This window comes from Trachypithecus francoisi, unplaced genomic scaffold (genome assembly GCF_009764315.1).
Source record: "Trachypithecus francoisi isolate TF-2019V2 unplaced genomic scaffold, Tfra_2.0 Lachesis_group13, whole genome shotgun sequence".
In the NCBI taxonomy this organism is placed as follows: domain Eukaryota; kingdom Metazoa; phylum Chordata; class Mammalia; order Primates; family Cercopithecidae; genus Trachypithecus; species Trachypithecus francoisi.
This window is the reverse complement of record NW_022681458.1, coordinates 127,932,383-127,959,051: the sequence shown is the minus strand read 5'-3', so window position 1 is coordinate 127,959,051 and position 26,669 is coordinate 127,932,383. Positions and strand designations below refer to the sequence as shown.

Here is a 26,669-nt window from a genome sequence, read left to right as displayed (position 1 = left end):
TGTGCTGGGCCTGCTACCTGAGTGCCCTCCGAGTGCAGCCAGGAGCCCCAAGGCCCCACACCCTGGTAACAAGCTGCAGTCTCTCTTTTTCTATCTTTCTTTCTTTCTTCCTTCCTTCCTTCCTTCCTCTCTTTCTCTCTTTCTCTCTTTCTTTCTTTTTTCTTTCCTGCTTTCCTTCCTTCCTCCCTTCCTCCCTCCCTCCCTCCCTCCTTCCTTCCTTTCTCTCTCTCTCTTTCTCCTTCCTTTCTTCTCTCCTTCTCCTCCTTCTCCTTTTCCTTCCCTTTCTCCTTCTCCTCCTCCTTCTTCCCTTCCTTCCTCTTTCTTTCTTTCTCTCTTCTCTCTCTCTCTCTTTCTTTCTTTCTTTCTTTCTCTTTCTTCTTTCTTTCTTTCTTCTCTCTCTCCTTCCTTCCTTCTGTCCTTCTCCTCTTCCTTTCCTTTCCTTTTTTCTTTCTTTCTTCCTTCCTTCCTTCCTACCTTCCTTCCTTCCTTCCCTCCCTCCCTCCTTCCTTCCTCCCTCCCTCCCTCCCTCCCTCCTTCCCTCTCTCTCTTTCTCTTTCTTTCTTCTCTCTCTCTCTCTTTCTTTCTTTTCTTTCTTTCATTTTTGAGATGGAGTCTCACTCTGTCGCCCAGGCTGGAGTGCAATGGCACGATCTCGGCTCACCGTGACCTCTGCCTCCCAGGTTCAAGAGATTCTCCTGCCTCAGCCTCCCAAGTAGCTGGGATTACAGGTGCCTGCCACCACACCCAGCTAAATTTTTGTATTTTTAGTAGAGATGGGATTTCATCATGTTGGCCAGGCTGGTCTTGAATTCCTGACCGCAGGTGATCCGCCCACCTCGGCCTCCCAAAGTGCTGGGATTACAGGCATGAGCCACCATGCCTGGCCCTCTTTTTCTTTTTTAATATCAATATTTACTTCATTTATATATACATATGTATGCATACATATATATATATATACCTTTTTTCTCTTTTGCTAATTAGCAATCTCATTTGCTTATTACAGTATTATTTCAAGATTTTTTAAAGGAAGTGGTATTACTTTTACTAAAGATGATTACTTACCACTGGTAGTTTTTTCCTTAAAATTGCTTCAAAGGCAAGAGTGTAAGAAGCTCTAACAGGCTCCAGGGCTGCAGTTATTAACTCCTCTCTTCCCAGCAAAAAGTTTTTCCTGTCTTAATTCCACTTTGACTGGCAGCTCTTGTTGATTCTTTATGGCTGAGAATTTTTCTAAATGTTCCTTGAATTCTTTACCAGAATGTCAGTGTAAGTAAGATGATTCGAAACTCACTTGATTCTTCTAGGGAGGGTGAACAGTGGCTCAAGATGAGAAGCATATTGAGACAAAGAATTCTGAAACCGAAAGATGTGGCCATTTATTCTGGAGAAGTCAACCAAGTGATTGCTGACTTAATTAAAAGAATCTACCTCCTCAGGAGCCAGGCAGAAGATGGAGAAACCGTGACCAATGTCAATGACCTTTTCTTCAAATATTCAATGGAAGGTGAGGTGGAATCAGCAGGTGGGAAGGAGGGAAGAGTGGATGCTTGCCCCAAACCTGCAGATGTCATCTTGGAACATTCCCTAAGTCCCAGGCAGTGTGCTAAGTCTGGGACATATATGCATGTCACCTGCACGGTGCTATGTGAACCTGTTGACCAATGAGGAAACTGATACTTTTTTTTTTTTTCTGAGACAGAGTCTTGCTCTGTTGCCCAGGCTGGAGTGATGTGGCATGGTTTTGGCTCACTGCAACCTCTGCCTCCCGGGTTCAAACGATTCTCTTGCCTTAGCCTCCCGAGTAGCTGGGATTACAGGCACCTGCCACCAGGCCTGGCTAATGTTTTGTATTTTTAGTAGAGACGGTGTTTCACCTTGTTGGCCAGGCTGGTCTCGAACTCCTGACCTCGTGATTTGCGTGCCTTGGTCTCCCAAAGTGCTGGGATTACAGGCGTGAGCCACCGTGCCCAGCTGAAACTGAGACTTAAAAAAGAACTTGCCCAATGTCACACCCCCATCCCTCTTTTTAGAGGCAGAAAGTTAGTTTCAAATTCAGGTCTTTTAAACTCAAGAAGCCATGTTCCTAATTACTACACATTTTGTTTGGGCATAATTTTTAAAAAGGAGTAAAGTTGAGAGGGCGTCTACTTCAAACTCGTTCTAGCTTTTAGTCATATTGAATGGGTGGTACATCCCTGTTCAAGTAGCAATACCAAAGGGGGGTCAGTGAAGGTCTCCCTCTTTCCTGAAGGCAGCAAAGGTCACTAGTCTCTCATGTATGTGTCAAGAGATGGTTTATGCACATACAGAAAAATGCGTGTGAATATTCTTTTTATTTTTAAACAATAAACGGTAGTACACCAAACATACTGTTCTGCACTGTGCTTTCTCTTTACTTAAGAATGCATCTTGGGGCCGGGCGTGGTGGCTCACACCTGTAATCTCAGCACTTTGGGAGACTGAGGCGGGTGGTTCACCTGAGGTCAGGAGTTCGAGACCAGCCTGGCCAACATGGTGAAATGCTGTCTTTACTAAAAATACAAAAATTAACTGGGCCATTGTGGTGGGCACCTGTAATCCCAGGGACTTGGGAGGCTGAGGCAGGAGAATTGCTTGAACCTGAGAGGCGGAGGTTGCTGTGAGCCGAGACCATCCAATTGTACTCCAGTGTGGGCGGCGACAGGAGTGAAACTCCATCTCAAAAAAAAAAAAAAAAAAAGCATCTTGGTCTAACATGGTGATTTCTGTGTAAAAAAAAAAAAAAGAATGCATCTTGGAGGACTTTGGAGGACTTTCTATCAGCTTTCTCATCTTTTTTTTAAAAAAAGCTTACCTTACTTCAAGCTTCACTCAAGTTAGCTTTGCAGAGTTCTGATATTAATTTTCTCTAAAATTAATAATAAAATCGTCCCAGAAGTGATTGGTAACACAGTTCACAGCTCTGCCCAACACGGATTCATCCAGGCCACTTCTACTGTGCCTTTAGCTCTCCGGGACTGGGCTCCCTGTTTTGGCCAGGAGGAGTCACTTCTCAATTCCTCGAGTTGGGCAAGTGGCTGGAAGGCGATTCCCAGTGGCCATGTGGGGCAGGAAGAGGCCCTGTGGGGTTTGCCACATCCTTCCTGAGAGGAGGGTGTTGGGGGAGAGCTGCGACATGCTCAGTGATTATCCCTTCCCTAGGGCTCATCATTTCAGACCGTGCCCCCGGTCTGTCCCAGGGTCCTCCTCTGCAGCCTTAGCCAAGCTACTGAAACTCTGGGAGTCTTCGAATTTCCTCCGGAGAGTGGGCTTCATCTGTGCCTCCCAGGGCTGTGGGGCTCCTTAGACCAAGCAGCAACAGCGCCACCTGTCAGCCCTAAATGCCAGCACCCTGCAGCTCAGGACGCAGAGGAATCCTCAGAGTGACGATCTCTCGTTTGGGACATTTGGACCACGTTTGAAAGTTGCATTTATGGCCCAACATTGCCTGTTGGTATGGTAAATAATCTAGAGAGGGTTTTCAAATTCTCTTTCCTGTCTAGGAGTGGCCACCATCCTATATGAGAGTCGTTTGGGCTGCCTGGAAAACAGCATACCACAGCTGACTGTGGAATACATCGAGGCCCTGGAGCTCATGTTTAGCATGTTCAAGACCTCCATGTATGCAGGCGCCATCCCCAGATGGCTTCGCCCCTTCATCCCAAAGCCCTGGCGGGAATTCTGCAGGTCCTGGGATGGACTCTTCAAATTCAGTAAGAGAAGAATTGAGAGCACCTTTTGCAGAAGCAGGTTGACCTGCTGTGTCGTGTGTCTAACTCTCATCCAGACAATGGGTGACCATAGCAGAGGATGCCTAGATGTAGTCATGTGTTGGTTTTGGACCCATAACTTTTGGATTTGTTTTTGTTTTCTTTTGTTTTGAGATGGAGTCTGACTCCGTCGCCCAAGCTGGAGTGCAGTGGTGTGATCTCGGCTCACTGCAACCTCCGCCTCCTAGGTTCAAGTGATTATCATGCCTCAGCCTCCCGAGTAGCTGGGATTACAGGTGCCCACCACTGTGCCTGGCTAATTATTTTGTGTTTTTAGTAGAACCGGAGTTTTACCATGTTGGCCAGGCTGGTCTTGAATTCCTGACCTCAGGTGATCACCCACCTTGACCTCCCAAAGTGCTGGGATTACAAGTGAGCTACTGCGCCTTGCCATGGATTTGTTTTTCAAAGAAGTAAAAAGCATGTGGGTTGTGACTACAGGTAACATGATCAGTTTTTTCATTTTAGAATAATTTTTATTTTAACAAGCATGCCAGCAGGGACATGTACAAGTAAATGTCCATGCAAGATGATGTCTTTACTCCAAATAAATTGGTCAGTGCTTAAAATGTTGAGTTTCAGGCCCACGCACATTTATTTGAGCATTAAAATTTTTGTTCAAATCCAAGGTGAGATTACAAAGAGATTCGTTTTCTTATGTGACTAAAAATTTTACTATAAAAGCATTTCTGAAAAGAAAGAAATGATTTTCAAAATACTTAGAACAATGTTCTAGAGCAATGCTAACACTGAAGAAAGTGTTTCATGATGTCTTTTCAAGATCAATATTTAGGCTGGGCACAGTGGCTCACACCTGTAATCCCAGCACTTTGGGAGGCTGAGGCAGGAGGATCACCTGAGGTCATTAGTTCAAGACCAGCCTGGCCAACATGGCGAAACTGCATCTCTACTAAAAATACAAAAATTAACTGGGCGTGGTGGTGCATGCCTGTAATCGCAGCTACTCGGGAGGCTAAGGCAAGAGAATTGCTTGAACCTGGGAGGCAGAGGTTGCAGAGAGCCAGGATCACGCCACTGCACTCCAGCCTGGGTCACAGAACAAGACTCTGTCTTAAGGAAAAAACAACAATATTTATTTGAATATATAAGTCCTGAAGTCTGTGCTGCATGGGTAACATCCCAGATAATAATGCACGGCCTTTTCCCTCCACTCATTTTCTCTTCTGAAAGTGTGGTAGATAAAAGAGTTTGCATTTTTGTTACTTATATTATATAAATAATATATGTGGCTATTGGATTAGTAAAGCAAACATTTGCAAATATCTTACAGCTTATTTTTAAAAAGGAAGATATGTTTAGCTTGTCTTTTAACTTTTCATTCGTTTACATAAGCAAGTGTATGAGTGAAACTCCCAGGTTGACATTAGATAAATCGGGTTTCCTTACCCTCTGTCACCTGCCACTGGTTTAGTTAAGCTACTGGGAGGACAGGGGGCATTGAGACTGAAAAGATGATTGTCAACCCAAACTCCTTTCAAAAGAAATACTGTTTTCAAACAGGCCAAATTCATGTTGACAACAAGTTGAGGGACATACAGTACCAAACGGACCGAGGCCGGAGGGTGAGCGGCGGATTTCTCACATACCTCTTCCTTAGCCAGGCACTGACGCTACAGGAGATCTATGCCAACGTGACTGAGATGCTGCTGGCTGGCGTTGACACGGTGAGTCTGGGGTCCTGGTTCTCAGCAAGCAACACATGATAACTCCTTCCTCACCATCTCGTGGACGTCATCTACTTTTTTTGCGGGGGAGGATGGAGTTTTACTGTATCACCCAGGCTGGAGTGCAATGGCACGGTCTTGGCTCACTATAAACTCTATCTCTCAGGTTCAAGTGATTCTCCTGCCTCGGCCTCCAGAGTAACTGGGATTACAGGTGCCTGCCACCATCCCCAGTTAATTTTTTGTATTTTTAGTAGCAATGGGGGTTTCACCATGTTGGCCAGGCTGTCTTGAACGCCTGGCCTCAGGTGATCCACCTGCCTCGGCCTCCCAAAGTGCTGGGATTACGGGCATGAGCCACTGCGACTGGCTGTTGTCTACTTTTAAGGCAGATTTGTTTAGCACACTGTTCATGTTTGTACTAGACCTGCTGCACTGCTGAGGGGCTCCAGGAGGAGAAAACTCTGCGTGAGGAGTCACGCATCACTTAATGATGCAGATTTGTTCTGAGAAATGCGTGTTTCTCAGGGTGGTCCTGTCACTGCGTGAACATCTTAGAGTGTATCTACACAAACCTAGATGGTAGCCTACCAGACACCTAGGCTGCATGGTCGAGCCTATTTCTCCTCGGCTACACAACTGTACAGCATGTTACTGTACTGAATACTGTGGGCAGCTGGAACACAGTGGTAAGTATGTGGGTACCCAAACATACTGAAACACTGGCAAGCTGCACTACAAATGTGGCATTATAATCTTATGGGACCACTGTTGTATATTGGGTCCATCATTGACCAAAACATCCCTATACGATGCATGATTGTATATTAAATGTAAGGTGCATAATGATTTCTGTGAAAAGCGTAACCAAAATTCCATATCACACATATAAAATGATAATAAATGTTTAAAGTTTACAAATCATTCCTAACATTTTGTCATTGTTTTATAATGTCACAAATGAAGAGGGTACGGACATTAAAAACCTTATTAGTTATCATTTGAAATATTCCAGGCCGTGGAATTTATTTCATAAAGCCAAGAATTCATTTCATTCATCCCTCCATTTGTTACATAAAGTCAACATAACTTCAAAACCAAAACCTGCTAAAGAGAGTGTGAAGAAAGTAAACTTAAGCAGTTTGGTTGATGAGAGTGTGTGTGTGTGTGTGTATCAACATATTCCCTGTGAATGCAGCCCACTCGTGTGGCAGATCAATGATACACTGGAACCAGGGAGGGTTCATATCAGAATGAGACAGAGCACTGCCCATTAACCTGGGGGATCCCACAGGCTATCCGATGGGAAAGGAAGAGGCAGACCAGCGTGTATACCTTGTCCTGTGAGTAAGCTGCAGCGGCACCGCCCCCTCCCGGCTGTGTGCATGTGCACATCTGTCCGTGACTGCATGAACACAGAGCAGGGCGTGGAGGCAACACACTAGGTAGTTAACATGGGTTTCTTGGCTGGCCGAGAGTGGCATGGTCCAGGGGGATAAGGAGCCAAGTTCCTTTTAAAAACACATGTATAATATAATACAATTAATAGGATATGTGTGAAAATGATCCCCATGGAGGTACAGGTGCAGAGCAGTTGTAAAATGTGCTAAAAGGAAGTGGCAAAACAGGGAGGAGCTAGGCTGATGCTTTCAGTAGGTGGAAGATAATGAAATTTCTGGCCGGAAACTGGGGAAGCTGCGGGCTGGGGTGCTTCTGGTGGTCGGGTGGAAAGTGAGAATTTAGATTGAGTGACGCCTCGCTGTTTCCAAAGCATTCCATGCACACCCTGCCTATCTCACAGCTTCCTCCAAGATAGCAGTCGTTGACTTCATTAACAGGTGGCAAAACTAAACAACCAAGCTCATCACCTGAAAGCTTTTCCTTTGCACGGGTGCTTCCCGGCCTTGAATAAGGCACTCCCTGCACAGACCTCCATCTTAAAGGGATGAAAAAGCCTCAAGGCTTTATTTTTATTTTAATGTCACTTAAGCATGTAAAAGCAAAAAACAAAACAAAACAAAAACACACAAACACAGCATAAACTCCTTATTCTTTTGGATCTTGTGCAACAATAAAACAAAAAGTATATAAATTCAATGCAAACTAAAGGATACAGTCAATGAAGATTCTACTTAACTATGTGAATGTGATGGTGTGGATTTGCTCAAATCAAGACACTGCTTGAAAAGTGAAGCAATGAATGAATGACCTGGTCGCTGAGCTTGTGCCTCCTGCCCCCTGGTGGTAACTAAGAACATCACAATGAGGTGGCATTCAGAAGGAAGCTGTTCCTTTTAGCATCCTACAGTAGAAGCCAGGGAACAAATTCTTACAACTTCATACTGATTTTTAAACATTAGTATGATTTTATTGCAGCATAATTTATGCACAGCCAACTCCATTTAAACTGCATAATGCGATACAGATTGTTGGCAGATGGAACCATTTATGAAACCACTGCCGCATTTTTCTAAACATTGATGGAAATGGAATCGTATGGTATGCTGTCTTTTGCATCTGGCTTCTTGCACTCAGAAGAATGACTCAGATTCATCCATGTGGTGGCGTATAACAGTAACCGATTCTTTTTTATTACTGAGTAGTATTCCATTGTATGGATATACCACATTTTTTCCGTAAAAATGTGATTTTAATAGAAATTTTCTATTCTCTTGATAGGAAGCATCTAAGTAATCTTTTATAATTTATAAGAGCTTGCACATTCTATTATATATACAAGTGGCCTTTCCTCCAAAACACGTGATATCTTCTACAAGAAAATGATATCAATATTGCCTGCTTAAATTAGGTTTTTTTTTTTTTTTTTGGTGAAAGAGAAAGGCCTTTATACTGTGGCATTTCCTTGTTTACAAGAGAGTGAAATGTAGCCCCATAGATGATACTATTGATTTTAGCAAAAATCTTGGGACCTACGAGATTAAAACAATGATTTTCAATAAGTAGAAAGGTTTGAGGAGAGGTATAAAAAATGACATGGCTGGCCAGGTGCGGTGGTTCACGCCTGTAATCCCAGCACTTTGAGAGGCTGAGGTGGGCAGATCACAAGGTCAGGAGTCTGAGACCAGCCTGACCAACATGGTGAAACCCTATCTCTACTAAAAAATACAAAATTAGCTGAGTGGGCGTGGTGGCGGGCGCCTGTAGTCCCAGCTACTCAGGAGGCTGAGGCAAGAGAATGGTGGGAACCTGGGAGGCGGAGCTTGCAGTGAGCCGAGATCGCACTACTGCACTCCAACCTGAGCAACAGAGTGAGACTCCAAAAAAAAAAAAAAAAAAAAAGACACACTGCTTTGTATAGACAAGCTATTGACTTGCTCTGTGTGGACCTTCCTTGATGAAGGCAGGACACGGTGGCTAACTAGTGATCCCCTGTGCACTCCAATATCTAGATTAGGGCAGCCAGAGTGGGCTGGGCCCAGCTTCCTGGGCCTGGGGATGCCGGGGGGCAGCCTGAGACCCTTTCTGGCACACAGCGAGTGAGCCCTGCAAAGAAGGTCACACGAAGTCCCAGCAGATCCTCCAGGCTCCGCAGTGTCCCTGACATACTGCTCTTCAGTGATTAAAAAAGCTCCAGGATCATGTTTCCTGTGGTTTTTCATGACAGGAGCACACGAATCATAGAGTCCATGTCACTTGCCAAATATGTTCAGTTATTATTATTATTATTTTTGCCATGAATTAAGGAAACAGTCTTTCGTTTCAGTAAGACATTAAGTGCTATATGGAATTGGATGAGTTTGACTTTGCAGCTGTGTGTATTCCCAGGGGACTTCATACCTGCCACCGCGTCTGTTTCAGTGCTGGTGTTACTCACTGCCTGCCTGTGTCTGCCGCTTTCTCTCCTCAGACGTCCTTCACCTTGTCCTGGACAGTGTACCTCCTGGCAAGGCACCCAGAAGTGCAGCAGATGGTGTACCGGGAGATTGTCAAGAATTTAGGGGAAAGGCATGTTCCAACTGCAGCTGATGTCCCCAAGGTCCCGCTGGTCAGAGCTCTCCTTAAGGAAACCCTGAGGTAAAAGGCTCGCCAGAATCTATCAACAAACTGTGTCCCTTACGTCCCTGGTTCTCTATCATAACAAGTTCTCCAACTGCCTTCCATGACTGACTTGTTTAGGATGAGGACGTTCGTGACTGTGATTTTTCCTCTGCTCTTGTCGGAATAGCAGAAAGACCATTCTGTTTTATGGGTCGACATAATCCTTGTTCTCTGTAAATATCTTTGGGCTGGGCACAGTGGCTCACACCTGTAATCCCAGCACTTTGGGAGGCCAAGGCAGATCACCTGAGGTCAGGAGTTCAAGAGCAGCCTTGGCCAATATGGTGAAACTGCGTCTCTACTAAAAATACAAAAATTAGCCAGGTGTAGGGGTGGGTGCCTGTAGCCTCAGCTACTTGGGAGGCTGAGGCAAGAGAATCACTTGAAGCCAGGTGATAGAGCCGAGATTGCACCACTGCACTCCAGCCTGGGCAACAGAGCGAGACTGTCTCAAAAAAAAAAAAAGATTTTTGGAGCAGTCATTGAATATTGTCCCTGCTTTAGCCAATTGGCTTATCAGGGGTTTCCCAACATATGCCTGGGTCAACGGCCTTTGACTTTGTTCCTCTGAAGATAACACGAAACAAGATCGATATGTCAGGAAAACAGTTTGGGCGTTCTGCTGATGTCCAGACCTGGGTACAAACCTCATGGTTCTTGTGCGAATGTCCTCATCTGGGTTGAGAAGCCACCCAGTGAGGCTCATTTACTCCCAGACAGGGCTTTCCTGACAAAGGGGAAAGCCGGAGGGATGTGGGCTGTCCTGGGTTGAGGGGATGGTTTGGGTAGGAGGTGGGATTAGGGACAGATGACATCCCTTCCCCAAAACACGGCATCCTCTGTGAGGAAGTGCTGTGACAAAGAGCAAAGCTTGTTTTCTGCAGTATGTACTAAAGAATTCTTTCACAGCTGACTTGATAACGACCCTCAACCTGTAGAGCATGCTGTTCAATCTCAAAATTTAAAAAAAAAAAAAAAAAACAGGAGCTGGCTGTGGGGTTTATTGGTATTTATCAATTAAAGTTTTATTCAGTGTTTTCTGAGATAACCTGATGGCTGAAATGCCGTTTCTCCAAATGCATTTCATGGGGCCTTAAGTCCTATGAACTATTTCTTGATAAAGTGGTCCCATGGTCGCATAAAATATTAGAAACTTGGAATTTTCCCTTCTGGGAACACAATGGCATGTGAAAGACTTGGCTTTGTGTTTTGCAAACGTTTTGCTTTGGGAATCTTTTCCACATTCCTCAGAATACTTGCTGGCAAAGCAAGACAGCAAAGAAGCCACAAAGGTCCTTGCAAAATGTTTCAGTTGAAAAAGTATCATGTGTTACTTTTTAAGAATTTTTAATGGAAATGGGACTATATCCGAAGTTCTGAATGTTCAATAAAATATTGTGAAAGTCAACACACCGTTCCTGTCCCCGCTGGCTCTTCTGCAGGTTGTTTCCAGTGCTGCCAGGGAACGGCCGGGTCACCCAGGAAGACCTGGTTATTGGCGGGTATCTGATTCCGAAAGGCGTGAGTTTGGGGACATAGGGGTGGCCAGGCCTTGCGGGTTGGGGTTGAATTGGAATCTGCTTCTACCTTCAGAAAGTCTTTGTCCCTAAGAAGAGATCAATAGGTTTCCTTTTCTTTTGCATGTATTTTAAGATGAAGATGGGGTGTTGGGAGGAAGGAAGGGGATGATGTGATCTCAAAGTTCTGGAAACTTACTGCTCACTAGCGAGGCCGCCCATGCTCCTTGGCCTGCTCCCCAGGCCATGTGGAAGTAGCCAGTCACTGCTGAGAGTCTCTGCAGGGCTTGATGTTCTTGTCAGTGGTTGCAGTGACATTTGGTGTGCACTGTGGAGCGGGAAGGGAGGGAGCTGCTGCCATCCTGGGTGTGAGTAGATCCAGGCGGCCCCTGGGAGGGAGCATCCTGGGAGACTGTCCTGCCAGGACTCTGGGCCCTGCCCTGCTCTCGAGTGATTCTGCTCCTTATCCTTTTTGTGTCATCCCTGATTTCCTCAGACCCAGCTGGCCCTTTGCCACTATGCCACATCGTACCAGGATGAGAACTTCCCTCGGGCCAAGGAGTTCCGGCCTGAGCGCTGGCTGCGGAAAGGAGACTTAGACAGAGTTGACAATTTTGGATCCATCCCCTTTGGTCATGGGGTTCGCAGCTGCATAGGGCGGAGAATTGCAGAACTGGAGATTCACCTCGTCGTGATCCAGGTAGGGCGTGGAGGCCAAACGTTGGCCTTTGGGTTTGGCCTCTTTCTACTGGGCTCAACTGGATAAAGACTTCCAGGTTAAAAAGAAAACACAATTTTGGAAACTTAAGAGCAAGAGCTGTCAGGCACTGTGGCTCACGCCTGTGGTCCCAGCTACTCAGGAGGCTGAGGTGGGAGGCTCACTTGAACCTAGGAGTTCAAGGCTGCAGTGAGCCTTGATCACACCACAGCACTCCAGCCTGGGCGACAGAGTGAGGCCCTATCCAAAAACAAGAGCTCTGTGTGAAATCCCTTGAAAATGACTCCCCATCTCCCGTGCCCACCCCGCCCCCCAACCATGGCAGCCACTTCAACCCCATGGCCTCCTGCCTTGCTTCACTCCTTCCTTGGAATCGTGTGGGTGGACGACAGTCCACGGCCCGAAGATTTGGATGGGGTGTGTGTCACTGGGGGTGTCGGGGGCCCAGAGCGCAGCTCTCCTGCCATCACACAGCAGGTTGGGAGAGAGGGAAGCGGGGGTCAAATGAGTGGTCTTCAAACGCTAGGGAGCATAAAACCAGCAGGGAGCGTCTTACAAGGCAGACTTCTAGCCCCGCCTGCAGAGTCGCGGGTTTGGTGGATTAGGGGTGGGGCATCCACTGCTGCTGCCGATGACGATGGTGTGGTGCATGGCTACAATCTGAGAAACGCTGGAGGTCTATGTGAGGCCCTATGGGGTTTGGGGACCTCACCTCCACCTCTAGTGGCTGGGTCTGCAGTTAGGAGCTGGCCTCTCAGGCACCCTCAGCAGCAGGTCCCCCGGGAAAGGCACAGTGGCCCTCTTGCTGGTCTCCTTTGTTTAACCGAACCAACCATTTACACGGAGCACTGGTTCTCAAGCTTCTTAGGTTGTGAAACATCAGGAAGCCCTGGGTGTTGTTAGAGAACACCTCACACGTGAAGATACATAATTCTGGGTTTTCACCGTATCTGGGTTCAGGCTGTAGCAGGAACTAAATAACACCTGAAGGAAATTTTATAAAAGAAAAGTCAATGGCGGAGGAAATTCCACCCATTAGCCTCTGCTGCAAGTTGGAGAAGACGGTTTCAGTGACGGGAAACCTTGGCCCGAGGTTTGGGAGCTCCATCGTTGCCTGAGCATTGGGGGGCAGTGTTTTTTGTCTTTTGTCTCCTGCATAGTTTTAATTTTTTTCAACAAACAAACCACTCAGAAAAGAAAAAATACCGTGTGGCACGTTGGCCTTGATGTGAGGAGACCCACATGTGAGTCTTCCCTCTACCATGTGGGAATGAGCAGGCGTTTCGGAGAGGTCAGCGCGAGGGGGTTGGGTGTTTAGGCTGATTCACCCAGATGCCAGCACGTGATGGAGCTGCCCGAAGACATGCTGTTCAGCTCATTTCTTTAATAGTGACAAAGGCGTGAGTTACGCCTGCGTCCCCATTGCAAGGCTTGACCCTTGAGCCCTGGTGCCTTGCCTGACTCTTAATTATCTTAAAAGAGATATCTTAAAGACATTATCTTGGCCAGGCGCAGTGGCTCACGCCTGTAATCCCAGCACTTTGGGAGGCCAAGACGGGCGGATCACGAGGTCAGGAGATCGAGACCATCCTGGCTAACATGGTGAAACCCCGTCTCTACTAAAAAATACAAAAAAACTAGCTGGGCGAGGTGGCGGGTGCCTGTAGTCCCAGCTACTCCGGAGGCTGAGGCAGGAGAATGGCGTAAAACCCGGGAGGCGGAGCTTGCAGTGAGCTGAGATCCCACCATTGCACTCCAGCCCGGGCGAAAGAGCAAGACTCCGTCTCGGGAAAAAAAAAAAGAGATTATCTTAAAGAGATGGTCACTTTAGGGTGATGGATACTTTGGTATTCTTTCAAACTCACCGTGCAGGTACATTCTGGTTTTACCCTGGGAGGCAGGTCTGCTTCTGCTTTTGAACTATAGAAATGAGAAATGGAATCAAAGGTACGAACCAAGATCAACAATCTCATCATTCATTCCTTTTTCATTACTATTCACTATTACCAGCACAACTGATTGTAAATTAGGCTCTGCGGAGAGCTCTACCTCCCCTTCTAATAGTGTTAGAGGCCGGGCGTGGTGGCTCACACCCATAATCCCAGCCCTTGGGGAGGCGGAGGTGGGAAGATCGTTGGAGGTTAGGAGTTTGGGAGCAGCCTGGGCAACAAAGCAAGTCTCTGTTTCTACAAAAATAGTAAAAAATTAGCCAGATGTGATGCATGCCTGTAGTCCCAGCTACTGAGGAGGCTGAGGTGGGAGGATCACTTGAGCCCGGGAGGTTGAGGCTGCAGAGAGCCGTGATCACACCATGGTACTCCAGCCTAGAGCCCTAGCCCATCCTGGCTGCAGCTTCTTTGCCTGGGAGACAAAACTGGAGAGAGAGGAAGGGCAGGGCGGGGACTGCCTGGGTCCTAAGTAGGAGTAGGAGTAGGAGACTATGGTGTCACCAGCTCATCTGCCCCCTGCCCTGTCCAAATGGGCTGAAAGCAAGGCCCCCTTCCCCCCAGGAGCCTATCCGTGTACAGAAGTCTTTAGAGCAGGTTACCTATATTCCTAAGCCCAGGACTGACTTTGAACATCAAGCCCTGGCCGGCCGGTGGGCGAGATAATCGCTTTAGGGTGATGGATACTTTGGTGTTCTTTCAAACTCACCATGTAGGTACGTTCCAGTTTTATCCTGGGAGGCAGGGCTGGTTCTGCCTTTGAACTGTAGAAATGAGAAATTGAATCAAAGGTATGAACCAAGAATATTTAAATTCAGGATGTTAGCACGATGAAGTCTTTTGGAGGATTCAGCTCTCTCCGCCTCTGTTTCTGGCCGGGTCTGAAGTGGCTGCAGATTCGGAACCAGCAGGAAACCCGGAATTTCACTTTGTTCCGCATTTCCCCCTGCTCCTTTGATGGCTTCTTCATCTAGACCTGAAGTGGAAGCAACAGAGTTAGAATTTGAAATGGCAAATGAAACCTAAGTCATCTGAGCATCTGCCTGCATCTCTGTCCCACGGCTGCACAGCTGCTCAGTGGACATGCTAGGCTCTTGTACGGGATCTAAACTTCTGTTTCCAAACAGCGGGCTTCCCGCTGACCCAGAGGTTCTGTAGCCTCCAAAAGCTGGATGTGGGTGCGCTCATTGCCTGGGCTCTCTGCAGCCCAGTGCCGCCACAGGAAGAGTAAAAGCATTCAGGGAGCACTGAGAATTTTCTGCTGTCCCAATTCTGACCCCTTCTCTCTTTTTCTCTTCTTAGTTGCTTCAACATTTTGAGATCAAAACATCTTCTCAGACTAAAGCTGTTCACGCAAAAACCCACGGGCTCCTGACGCCAGGGGGGCCCATCCATGTACGATTCGTTAACAGAAAGTAAGCCTGGATTTTAAACCTGGGCTGACTTGGCAGACCAGCTCGCTGACACACAGTGGCTATTTGTGTGTCGCTGATCACCGTGGAGAAGGAAAGCGAAGTCGCTGGAGGCTGTCTTGTTATAGACTGGCCTCCCAGGTCCTGGGACACTTGTAAATCTTTATGCAAAGTAATGTAAAAAGGTTGCTGTTTTACTGGTGCAGACCAGAAGTTGTCCTTTCTCTGGGGGAAACAGCTGTTTAAAAACCAGTGGCACTGAAATTTTATGCTTCATACATTGTGCTAGACTCAATATTTAATGACTGGCAGTATCCTATGCATTTACTTGTATAGGGAAATGGTGGTTTACTTACATATTCAGTTCTCCAATATATGTTCTCTAATACTGGCATCTGGGCTCAAATTGCCATCAACAGTAAGTTGAAGGCAATTCAACTTACTGTTTCTGATTTGAAGAGGGAACATTAAGAATGCCTCTGTAATACTGTAATTATGGGAAGAAAGCACCAGAGGTGACATTTTATCCTGAGCACCAGATTTAGATCCTATTAAAGGGCTGGCTGTGTGCGGTGGCTCATGCCTGTAATCCCAGCACTTTGGGAGGTCAAGGTGGGAGGACTGTGTGAGCCAGAAGTTCGAGACCAGCCTGGGCAACATGGTGAAACCCTGTCTCTACCAAAAATACAAAAATTAGCCAGGCGTGGTGGTGCACACCTATGGTCCTAGTTACTCGGGAGACTGAGGCAGGAGGATCATTTGAGCTCAGGAGGTTGAGTCTGCAGTGAGCTAACTATGATGGCACCACTGCACTTCAGCCTGGGCAACAGAGTGAGACCCTCTCTCAAAAATAAAATAAAATAAAATGACTGTATTCTTACTTTTTTCTCCGCGAGTGCTTAATTTTCTAGTCATAATGCCTGATGAAGTTGACTATTAGTTTTTATTTGGAAGAAATAAAAAAGAAAGCTCCTGGTGAAATCAAGAATAATCAGATTTTCTAACCAAATCTAAATACGGAGTAGAGCAGACGTATAAGAACTGGAAATATGACTACGTAAAATTTTGTTGCCTAAGTTGTGAGAGGTAATACAACGGGCAGCATGGAAAACAATGTAACTTTAGAACATTTTTATTGCAAGGAAAAATAAATACATAAATAGAGACGCTATAGATACGACAATATTTTTTTTTTTTTTTTGAGGCGGAGTCTCGCTCTGTCGCCCAGACTGGAGTGCAGTGGCCGGATCTCAGCTCACTGCAAGCTCCGCCTCCCGGGTTGACGCCATTCTCCTGCCTCAGCCTCCCGAGTAGCTGGGACTACAGGCGCCCGCCACCTCACCCGGCTAGTTTTTGTATTTTTAGTAGAGATGGGGTTTCACCGTGTTAGCCAGGATGGTCTCGATCTCCTGACCTCGTGATCCGCCCGTCTCGGCCTCCCAAAGTGCTGGGATTACAGGCTTGAGCCACCGCGCCCGGCCAGATACGACAATATTTTTATCTTGATGCTGTTATTTTAAATATTCACACGAGAACCCTGACCCGCTGTGGCCTGTGCCAGGCTCTCAGGGAAGCCGTGGCTCCAGGAGTGCTGAGTCCTGCTGAGTTCTGTTGCCTTTCCTGCTGCTCAGTAGTTGCTAAGAGGAAGCACCGTGATTTCCTGATACTCTTGCCTTGTCATCATGCCTGAAACAGCTCATTCCCAATTCCGTAATTCCTTTTACATAATCCTTCTCCAAAAATTACTTTCCTACTAATATAGGCCATATAGTTTTTTTTTTTTTCCATTTAGTAAGTCATTCCAAAATAACCCTTAAGTAAATAGACATAATATCCATTTCACATACCATTTTTATTAAAGTATATAATAAAGTTGAAATCTCTGTGTGATAGCAGAATCACTCTAGTATGAATGCTGTAAGTGTACAGGTAAATGTGAAATTAGGTCATATTAACTGGCCAAGCGTTGGATTGATTACTTTGAGGTAGTGGTATACGTATATTAAGTTTTATAAACTAGATGAAATTGCATTCTGTTTGAGACTGAAATTTAAAATATTGAGAATAAGCGATTTGAAGTGACCTCTTATTCCCTGGATATATATACAGTGTGACCCTCTAGTGAAGTGTCTCTGTCTGGGGATCAGCACAGGGTGAATAGCAAAGTGTGGGCTGGGGGTAGCACCTGCGCCCGCTGCTCAGTCTCACCGAACAGGAAGGGAAGCAGCCGGAGCCAGACACAGGGGCCTCCTGGTGTGATGTAGCAGGAAGTGCAGAGTGCCACCCAGGAAGCATCCGTGCCAAAGAAATGGAGATTTAGCTGGACAAGTTTCTAGGTTCACTACTGGTTTATAGGAGACATGGGGTATACAAGGAGATGTCAAAACTCCATAGGTGGCTGGGCGTGGTGGCTCACACCTGTAATTCCAGCACTTTGGAGAGGTTGAGGTGGGAGGATTGCTTGAGGCCAGGAGTTTGAGACAAGCTTGGGCAACATAGTGAGATCTTGTCCACTAAAAATCAAAAAACTTAGCTGCGTGTGGTGGTGCATGCCTGTAGTCCTAGCTATTTGGGAGGCTGAGGCTGGAGGATTGCTTAAGTCTGGGAGGTTGAGCCTGCAGTGAGCCGTGACCTGCCACCACACTCCAGCCTGGGTGACAGAGTAAGACTCCATCTCAAACAAACAAACAAGCAAACCCCATGGGGATGCGGTCAGCAAAATCCAGAATAAAGTGAGGTTTATAGGACCAATGTCTCGGGTTTCCAACAAAACAAATACATGCCAGGCAAAAAAACAAGAGGAGGGGCCGGGCGAGGTGGCTCATGCCTGTAATCCTAGCACTTTGGGAGGCCAAAGCGGGCGGATAACCTGAGGTCAGGGGTTCGAGACCAGCCTGGCCAACATGGTGAAACCCCATCTTTACTAAAAATACAGACATTAGCCAGGCATGGTGGCAGGCTCCTGTAATTCCAGCTACTTGGGAGGCTGAGGCAGGAGAATCGTTTGAACCTGGGAGGCGGAGGTTGCGATGAGCTGAGATCACGCCACTGCACTCCAGCCTGGGTAACAAGAGTGAAACTCCGTATCTAAAACAAAAAGCAAGAAAACCAAGGGGAGGGAAGAACTGTTATAGATGAAGCAATATAGGAGACATATTAAGCAAGTACAGTGCTGGACTTCGTTTCAATCAGATTCAAATAAACCACTTGTTAAAAAGACATTTACGAGATAATTTTTTAAAATCAAATAAAAGCCAAAAATATTGATTCTTCCAATCCATGAAAAAAGAGAGAGCAATTTGGGGAAATGTGAACGCTGTGTGTATTTGATGATATTTGGGAATTACTGTTAATTTTTTTTGGTGTGATAATGGTAGTTACGTTTAAAAAAGATCTTATCTCTTGGAGATATCTCTTAAAGATATAAATGTTTATGGCTGAAATGTTATGGCATCTTGGATTTGCTTTAAAATAACCCAGCTTGCTGCAGGGGGTGGGTAATGTGTGTGTGGGGAGGTGGGGAGGCTGCGGGAGGAAGAAATGACCCAAGGTTAGGCAGATGCTGCTAACTGTGGGAGCAGGGTGGTGAGCGGGGCTCATGACACTATGCTCTCTACTTTGTGTATGTGTGACCATTTCCATAATAAACGATGCCTTCAGAAACAAAAGACGGATCAATAATGTCATCATTCATTCCTTTTTCATTACTATCACTATTACGAGCACAACTGATTGTAAATTAGGCTCTGTGGAGAGCTCTACCTTCCCTTTCAATAGTGTTAGAGGCCGGGTGTGGTATGAGCCACCTGGGGAGGTATGAGCCACTTGGGGAGGTATGAGCCACTTGGGGAGGCAGAGGTGGGAGGATCGTTGGAGGTTAGGAGTTTGAGAGCACCCTGGGCAACAAGGTGAGTCTCTGTTTCTACCAAAAAAATTTAAAAATTAGCCAGATGTAATGCATGCCTGTAGTCCCAGCTACTGAGGAGGTTGAGGTAGGAGAGTTGCTTGAGCCTAGAAGGTTGAGGCTGCAGAGAGCCGTGATCACACCATAGTACTCCAGCCTGGGTGACAAAGTGAGACTCCCATCTCTTAAAAAAAAAAAAAAAAGTGTTAGAAATGATTGACTTAGGCTGGGCACAGTGGCTCACGCCTGTAATCCCAGCACTTTGGAAGGCTGAGGTGGGTGGATCACGAGGTCAGGAGATCAAGACCATCCTGGCTAAAGAGGTAAAACCTCGTCTCTGCTAAAAATACAAAGAAAAAGAAAAAGATTGACTTAACACACTGCAATAGTACATGGGTTGTGCTAGGGTTTGGGGGACCTGCTGGGGCCCAGGTAGCCTTTGCAGCTGAGAAGGAAAGACAGGACAAGTCAGACAGCATGAAGGAAAGGAGAAGCAGGACCCTGTGGTCCCAGCAGGGACTTAAGTGGGTGTGACCACAGGGTGTGACAGCGGGGGGTGGTGGGGCCCTTGGGGCACTCCCTGCCTGAAGGTTTTCAACCTCCATTTTTAAGAATGCTGGGCAAATGAAAGGGCTCAGCCGCTGGCCCGGTCTCGGAAGCTGGCCAGGGGTCATGAGTGAGCCACGGGGCCCAGCACAAGCAAATGCCAGCGTGGGGCGGCTCCACAGCCCCTTCCCGGCTGAGGCAGGCAAGCCCATCAGAAAGGTGGGGGACTAGCACAGAGAGTAAAAAGGAACTTATCAGGGGGACACTGGGCATTTGTCAAACGGAAGGACCAGCAGACCAGCCAAGCATCAGCCAGGGCCATCCAGGAACCTTGCCTGAGGATCTGGGGCCTCCCCAGCTCCTGGCTCACGTTTCTGTGGCTCTCCTGGGGGGCTTGGGCTGGGATGGACAGGTGCTCTGACAAAAGCATGGCTGCTGAGCTGGCAGCCACAGGCATCCACTGGCCAGCATCACCAGTCGCTGGGCTGCACGTCCTCTGTCCTGTGTGTCCTCTTTCCCTTGGGGTCCCTGCACACCTGTGTGTCATTTCCAGCCCCTTCCTCCTCCACCTCCGATGAAGACTTCGGCCATTTACAATACATCTTTTTTTTTTTTTTTTTTGAGACAGAGTCTCATTCTGTGGCCCAGGATGGAGCACAGTGGCACCATCTTGGCTCACTGCAGCCTCTGTCTCCCGGGTTCCAGTGATTCTCCTGCCTTAGCCTCCCTGCATAGCTGGAATTAAAGGTGTGTGCCACCAAGCCCAGCTAATTTTTGTATTTTTAGTAGAGACAGGGTTTTTACCATGTTGGCCAGGCTGGTCTCGAACTCCTGATCTCATGTGGTCCGCCCACCTTTGCCTCTCAAAGTGCTGGGATTACATGCGTGAGCCACCATGCCCGTCCTCAATACATCTTAGGTCACTTCCTGGAAAGAAAAACTTCTCCAGTGACTTTTAGCCACTGCCACACTCTCATTTAATAACGAAAACATCCAGTCCAGTGTAAAAATCTTTGCTTAAAGCTGAGCATCTCTCCTCCCTCAGCTCAGGGCAGTGGAGGCTGGATGCCGGCAGGGCTGGGTGCCGTTGACCTCTCTGTTTCCTGGCTTGCCCTACCCCACTCTCACCCTAGGCTCTCAGGCTCCTCTGGTTTGGAGCTGGGGGTGGAAGAGGAGTTGGGGTGGGACAGGAGCCGCTTGACTGATGCCTCGGAGACCTGGCCTGAGCATCTTCAGCCTGGGCAGACACTGATGCAAAACGGACCCGCCCTCCTGGGGGTTCTTTCTCAGGGGTTTTCCTAAACAGGGAGCCTCCAACCAGACTTACCAAGAAGCGGGCAGTGCCTCTCCTCTAGGCAGCTTACGACTGCCCGTCAGCCTTGGGCATCCAGGGTCCACTTCTGCCTGGGAGCTAGGCCCCTCCAAGTGCTCCTCCAGGGCAGAACCTAAAACCCTCCCACCAACTCCCTTGTGTCCACCCTCTCCCCGCCAAAGATCAGTGATTGGAAATGGGAGGTCTGGTCACTGGTTTTTCCTAGTCATTTACAGAACAAGAACAATGAAGAGAGAGTGATACTATAAGCAGCAGAATTGCAAACAGGCAGTGTGACTCAGTCTCGGGGCTTAACTTCTCCCTTGGCATAATACATTTAGAGGGTCCTGAACTTTTATTTTCTTTTGCAATATAAATAGTGTCATACTGTATCAGTCCACAACTTGCTCCCCCATCATTGTTTTAAGTGATTTTTTCATGTTGCTACAAGTGAATCTGCTTCTTTAATTTTAACTCGTCACAGTATTTCTTGATATTAATATAGCACCATTTACTTACCCATATTCTTGGAAGAAGTCTTTCTAACTAACACTTTCTTTGATTATAACTACTATTATACTGATATGGAGGAAGACTTCAAACAACCACAAAACTAGAATAATGAACCACCATGTATCCAACCTCAAAAATTTTTAACACCTCATTGCCAATCTAGTTTCATTGATATCTCCATCTACTGGTTTATTTTGAAGCAAACACCACAAAACACATTTCATTTATTAAGAGTTCAATATATATCTTTAAAACATATGGATTCTTTAAAAAAGGCCCTATAATACCATAAAAATAGCTAAAAATTTATCAACTGTACATTATAATTATCAAATATCCAATCAGCATTCAAATTTTCATAGTCTCATAAATATACATTTTTAAGTAGTTTGAATCTATTCAAATAATGTTTATTCCTTGAGATGGACTGATTTGTTTCTTAAATATCTTTTAAGGTTCTCTTTCCCTCCCTCTCTTCCTGTGTCTCTATTAAAATTTTTTTCTTGCAGTTTATTTCTTGAAGAAACTGAATTGTTTATCCTGCGGAATTTCCCAGAATCTGAATGTTGCTGATCTCGTTCCTATGGTGTCATTTAGCATGTTCTTCTATCCCCTGTTTTCCCTGTATATTTGTAGTTAGATCTAGAGGTCACCCTCATTCTGAAATAATTTAGTTGAGTATAGAATTCTGTATTAGTGGTTATTTTCTCCCGGCACTTTGAAGATATTATTCTGTTGTCTTTAGACTTTGGTTATTGCTATTGAGAAGTCTGAGGTCATTCTATTCTCACTCTGTAGGCAATTTACCATTTCTCTCTGGCTGCCCTTGCTCTTGGTCTTGAAGTTCTCTTATTTCATTAATTTTATTTATTTTACTTACAGCTCATAAAAAAACCTCCCTGAATTAGAAGATGCGTGTCCTTCATCAATTCTGGAAAATTCTCAGCCATTATTTTCTTGAGTATTGCTTTTCTCCGTTGTCTTCATTTACTCATTCAGGGGTTTCTAGTAAACTGAAACTGGATCTTCTTTCTTCATTCTATGATTCGTACCTTTTCTTTCAAACTTTTCACTTATTTGTGTCTCTTGAGTGGCATTCTGGGAAATTTCTTCAACCTAGTTTCCAGTTCACTATTGCTCTTTTCAGCTATATTTAATCTGCTACTAAACATGTCCATCATTTCAATAATTGTTGTTTTCCATTCTATAAACACTATTTGGTTCATTTTCAAACAAGCCTGGTCCTTATCTTAACAATGTCTTGCTCCTGTATCATCCCTTGACTCCTTTTATTGAATGATTATAAGCATACTTATTTTATAATCTACCTCTGTGTGTTCTGTTGTTTGGAGTTCTCAGGAGTTGAGTTCTTTGGCTCACTGTTGCTCCCCATGGCTTGTTTCCTCATTTGCTTTGTGGTTTTGGGGCGTGTGTCCCTGTTGGTGGAACTTCACTTGTAGAACATGTGCAGCCCAGACTGGGAGTATGTTCCTCAAAGGATCTTTGGATTCGCTCTTGCCAGACAACCCCAGGGGTGTTAACAGCTTGGAACTGCTATTTTCTTATTATTTCTCAACAGTGGGATTCCTTGACAATGCTTTCAGGCAGGCCTGAGGCTGCACATTCTCATGGAAACATTTTGAGACAATCTGAGACAGACACTGTCTTTTGTGGCCACTTTTGGCCAATGAACAGATTTTTATTTATTCTCCGAAAGTGTAGCCCTTAGATGATCCTCTTTGTGGGCTGGCCTTGTTTCTAACTCCCCTCCTCTGGGCCACATTGCTTGCCTTCATGGTTAGTGAAACAAGCCCTTTGGAAACTGCTAGCCTCCCCATCCAAGGCAGCCAAAGTGTCAGCCCCACTTACTTTTATGATTTTCAGTTTTTTCTCAGTGGTAGATAGAGTAATGCCCCCTGCCTCAAAGATGCCCACATCCTAGTCTCCAGAACCTGAGAATATGCTAGATGGCATGTAAATTGCAGATAAAATTATCACTGGTAATCATTTAAGATGGAATGATTGCCCTGGATTATCAGAGTGGGCCCAGTGTCATCACAAATGTTTATACAAGTGAAAGAAAGAGGCACAAGAGAGTCCGAGGAGGCCGGGTGCGGTGACTCACACCTGTAATCCCAGCACTTTGGGAGGCAGAGGTGGGCGGATCACGAGGTCAGGAGATCGAGACCATCCTGGCTAACACGGTGAAACCCTGTCTCTACTAAAAATACAAAAAATTAGCCGGGCGTGTTGGCAGGTGCCTGTAGTCCCAGCTACTTGGGAGGCTGAGGCAGGAGAATGGCATGAACCCGGGAAGCGGAGCTTGCAGTAAGCAGAGATCACACCACTGCACTCCAGCCTGGGCGATAGAGCAAGACTTCGTCTCAAAAAAAAAAGAGAGTCAGAGGAGATCTGATTACAGAAGAATGGCCAGAGATGCACTGCTGCAGACTCTGAAGATGGAGGAAGGGGCCACAAGCCAAAGAATATTGGTGGCCCCTAGAAGTGGAAAAAGCTATGGAAATGGATTTTCCCTTAAGGAATGCAGGCCAGTGAGACCAGCGTCGGATGTCTGACCTCCAGAGCTGTAAGATACTAAATTTGCATTATCTTAAGCCACTAAGACTATGGTGATTTTTAAATGGCAGGGTAGAAAAATAACACACTCTCTAACATATTTGGCCTTCAGTCTTTTTACTTTTCTAATGGACTCCTACATGCATTTAGAGGGACACATGTTTTATCCAGCATGTCTAGGTGTTTTGTACTGGGAAATTTTAATACCTCGGTCTACTATATAGCTGCAAACATAAGCTGTGCCTTAAGCTTAGAAATATTCCTAATATCTTTCATTCTCAGGCTTTTTGTTTGTTTGGGTCCTTCTGCTGTGTTTCTCTTTCTCAATCCACTAATAGTTTTCATCATGAAGTATAAAGAATGAGGGGAAGAAGGACCCCAGTGTCTCACACGAGACATCTTTTGGGACAAACACAGATTTAGGCAATGAAGCTTGGATAGGAATGATCCTGATGGGCCAGGTGTGGTGGCTCATGCCTGTAATCCCAGCACTTTGGGAGGCCGAGGTGGGTGGATCATCTGAGGTCAGGAGTTCAAGACCATCTTGCCCAACATGGCCAAACTCCATCTGTACTAAAAATACAAAAATTAGCCCGGTGTGGTGGCATGCGCCTGTAGTCCCAGCTACTCAGGAGGCTGAAGCAGGAGAACTGCTTGAACCCGAGAGGCAGAGATTGCAGTGAGCTCACACTGGACCATTACACTCCAGCCTGAGCCATACTGTGAGACTCTGTCTCAAAAAAAATTTAAAAATAAATAAAAAAATAAAGGCATGATCTTGATGGGTCCTGGGATCCGTGCAGCCCACGAGGATCCTGCCCCGAAGCACCACACTGTGTGTCTCTTCGGATGAAACACAGCAGGAGGTATTTTAGTCCCTGCCAAATGCTTTGTTTTATATACAGGCTCTGATTTATAATTTAGCTCTTATATAATAAACACTTTCCAATAGAACGATACTTAGAACCTCACTGGCCTGTTTCATCTCAGACTCTCTGCCGAGGACCCAGATCTGCTGTGGCCAACGCGTGGATGTGGACAGTGGATCAGGAGGCTCCGCAGAGAGAGCGGCACCATCCAGAGAGCCCTGTCGGCCTCAGGGCGGTGCAGCAATGCCACTGCCATACCCCGGGGACCCGGCGGGGGATTTAACATGTCAGCTACGTGGTAGGCAATTGTGTTCATATCACCACACGTGGATTTCTAAATTACAGCCTTTGTGAAAACCTAGGATCACCATGTCGCTTCCAGAGTGTCTCCTGGTCCCCTCAAGTCTGAGTCACGAATGTCATACGTGGGATTGGAGCAGCCATGGCAAGTGGGCACCCTCCAGGGACCCTCAAGGACGTCTGAAATTGCCTTCTGTGTGAGAGGAAATGTGGTCAGAATGTATTTCGTTTATAGCCAAGCTTTTAAAAAGAGAGCAACAGCAACAGAGTGTGTGGGCTTTTAGCAGACATAGACAGAAGGAGAAGTAACACTCTGTCAGGGTGTGGAAGCCCTTTCCATCAACAGATGATTCCAGAGGCACAGGGGGTGGGTTCCCTGAGGAGACAACACCCAGCAGCTCTGCCTCCGGAGGCCATGCAGAGGGCACCGGGAACACCATCCTGATTTGTTTTTCTAAGACTACCAGAGCGGGCACAAAAGAACCAGCGACTAGGCAAGTGTAGGAGCAAAACTGCAAGTTTATTTTGGTCACCTAAGGTGTGGGGAAGAGGTCTGTCGGCCTCCGGCAAAGAAGGCCGACAGAGTCCCCCGGTGGGGCTCTCGGACGGAGTTCCTGCAGTCCTGACATCCCGACAGGAGTGGGGCTGTGAGAAGGCCGCGCCTGGCGTCCCTCCGGAGCGGCTTTTCTAGGAGTGGGAGGGCAATAGGTGGGGCACGGGCGTGTCGGGGGGCGTTCCACAGGTGCGACCAGGTAAATCTTTTTTTTTTTTTTTTTTGAGACAGAGTCTGGCTCTGTCCCAGGCTGGAGTGCAGTGGCCGGATCTCAGCTCACTGCAAGCTCTGCCTCCCGGGTTTACACCATTCTCCTGCCTCAGCCTCCGGAATAGCTGGGACTACAGGCGCCCGCCACCTCGCCCGGCTAGTTTTTTGTATTTTTAGTAGAGACGGGGTTTCACCGTGTTAGCCAGGATGGTCTCGATCTCCTGACCTCGTGATCCGCCCGTCTCGGCCTCCCAAAGTGCTGGGATTACAGGCTTGAGTCACCGCGCCCGGCCGCGACCAGGTAAATCTTGGTCTCTTCAGATTGACATCACCTGGCGCATGCCTAGTTGGTCTGCACCTTCCCGGGTCGCCGGCTGCATTTTCGCGCGCGTGGGAAAAGTTGATGAAGAAGAACCGGGAAGTGCACCATCTTGCCTCCGTTCGTCCAAACATTCCAACCTTTTATTGGTAATAGTGATAAGGGGCGCCGTGGTCTGTCTGGCTACTTCCTGCTGTTAAGGGGCGTCGTTAAGGTCGGGGCCCATGGTTGGCATTTGGACGTACGGATGAAGAATAAAATAAGGCACAGTATTAGTATAGGAATGAGGAATGGAAGCATTTGTTGGAATAGGGGCAAAACCCAGAAGGAAGGTCCCAGCAAGGTTGAGGAGTATGAGATAGTTAAGAAAATTTAGTAAGTTTGAGGCAAGTGGGGGAAAGCCAAACTGATTTCCACTGATTGCTTTCGGTAGGGGCC

At 46.6% G+C, this 26,669-nt stretch overlaps 1 protein-coding gene across 2 annotated transcripts in view; it reads left to right on the top strand.

Annotated features, from left to right (window-relative positions):
* The window catches only part of LOC117095437 (cytochrome P450 27C1), a 29,602-nt gene extending 13,622 nt beyond the window's left edge, over positions 1-15,980 (top strand). The window contains exons 2-8 of one of the 2 annotated variants that reach the window (XM_033232148.1): positions 1,308-1,507; positions 3,525-3,734; positions 5,313-5,476; positions 9,345-9,511; positions 10,978-11,056; positions 11,549-11,752; positions 15,019-15,980. In XM_033232148.1, the coding sequence (XP_033088039.1) occupies positions 1,330-1,507; positions 3,525-3,734; positions 5,313-5,476; positions 9,345-9,511; positions 10,978-11,056; positions 11,549-11,752; positions 15,019-15,135 (1,119 nt within the window). In that variant the 5' untranslated portion in view covers positions 1,308-1,329 and the 3' untranslated portion in view covers positions 15,136-15,980. The remainder of the gene's footprint in view (positions 1-1,307; positions 1,508-3,524; positions 3,735-5,312; positions 5,477-9,344; positions 9,512-10,977; positions 11,057-11,548; positions 11,753-15,018) is intronic. The other variant, XM_033232147.1, reaches the window with a different exon arrangement.
* The last annotated feature ends 10,689 nt before the right edge of the window (positions 15,981-26,669 follow it).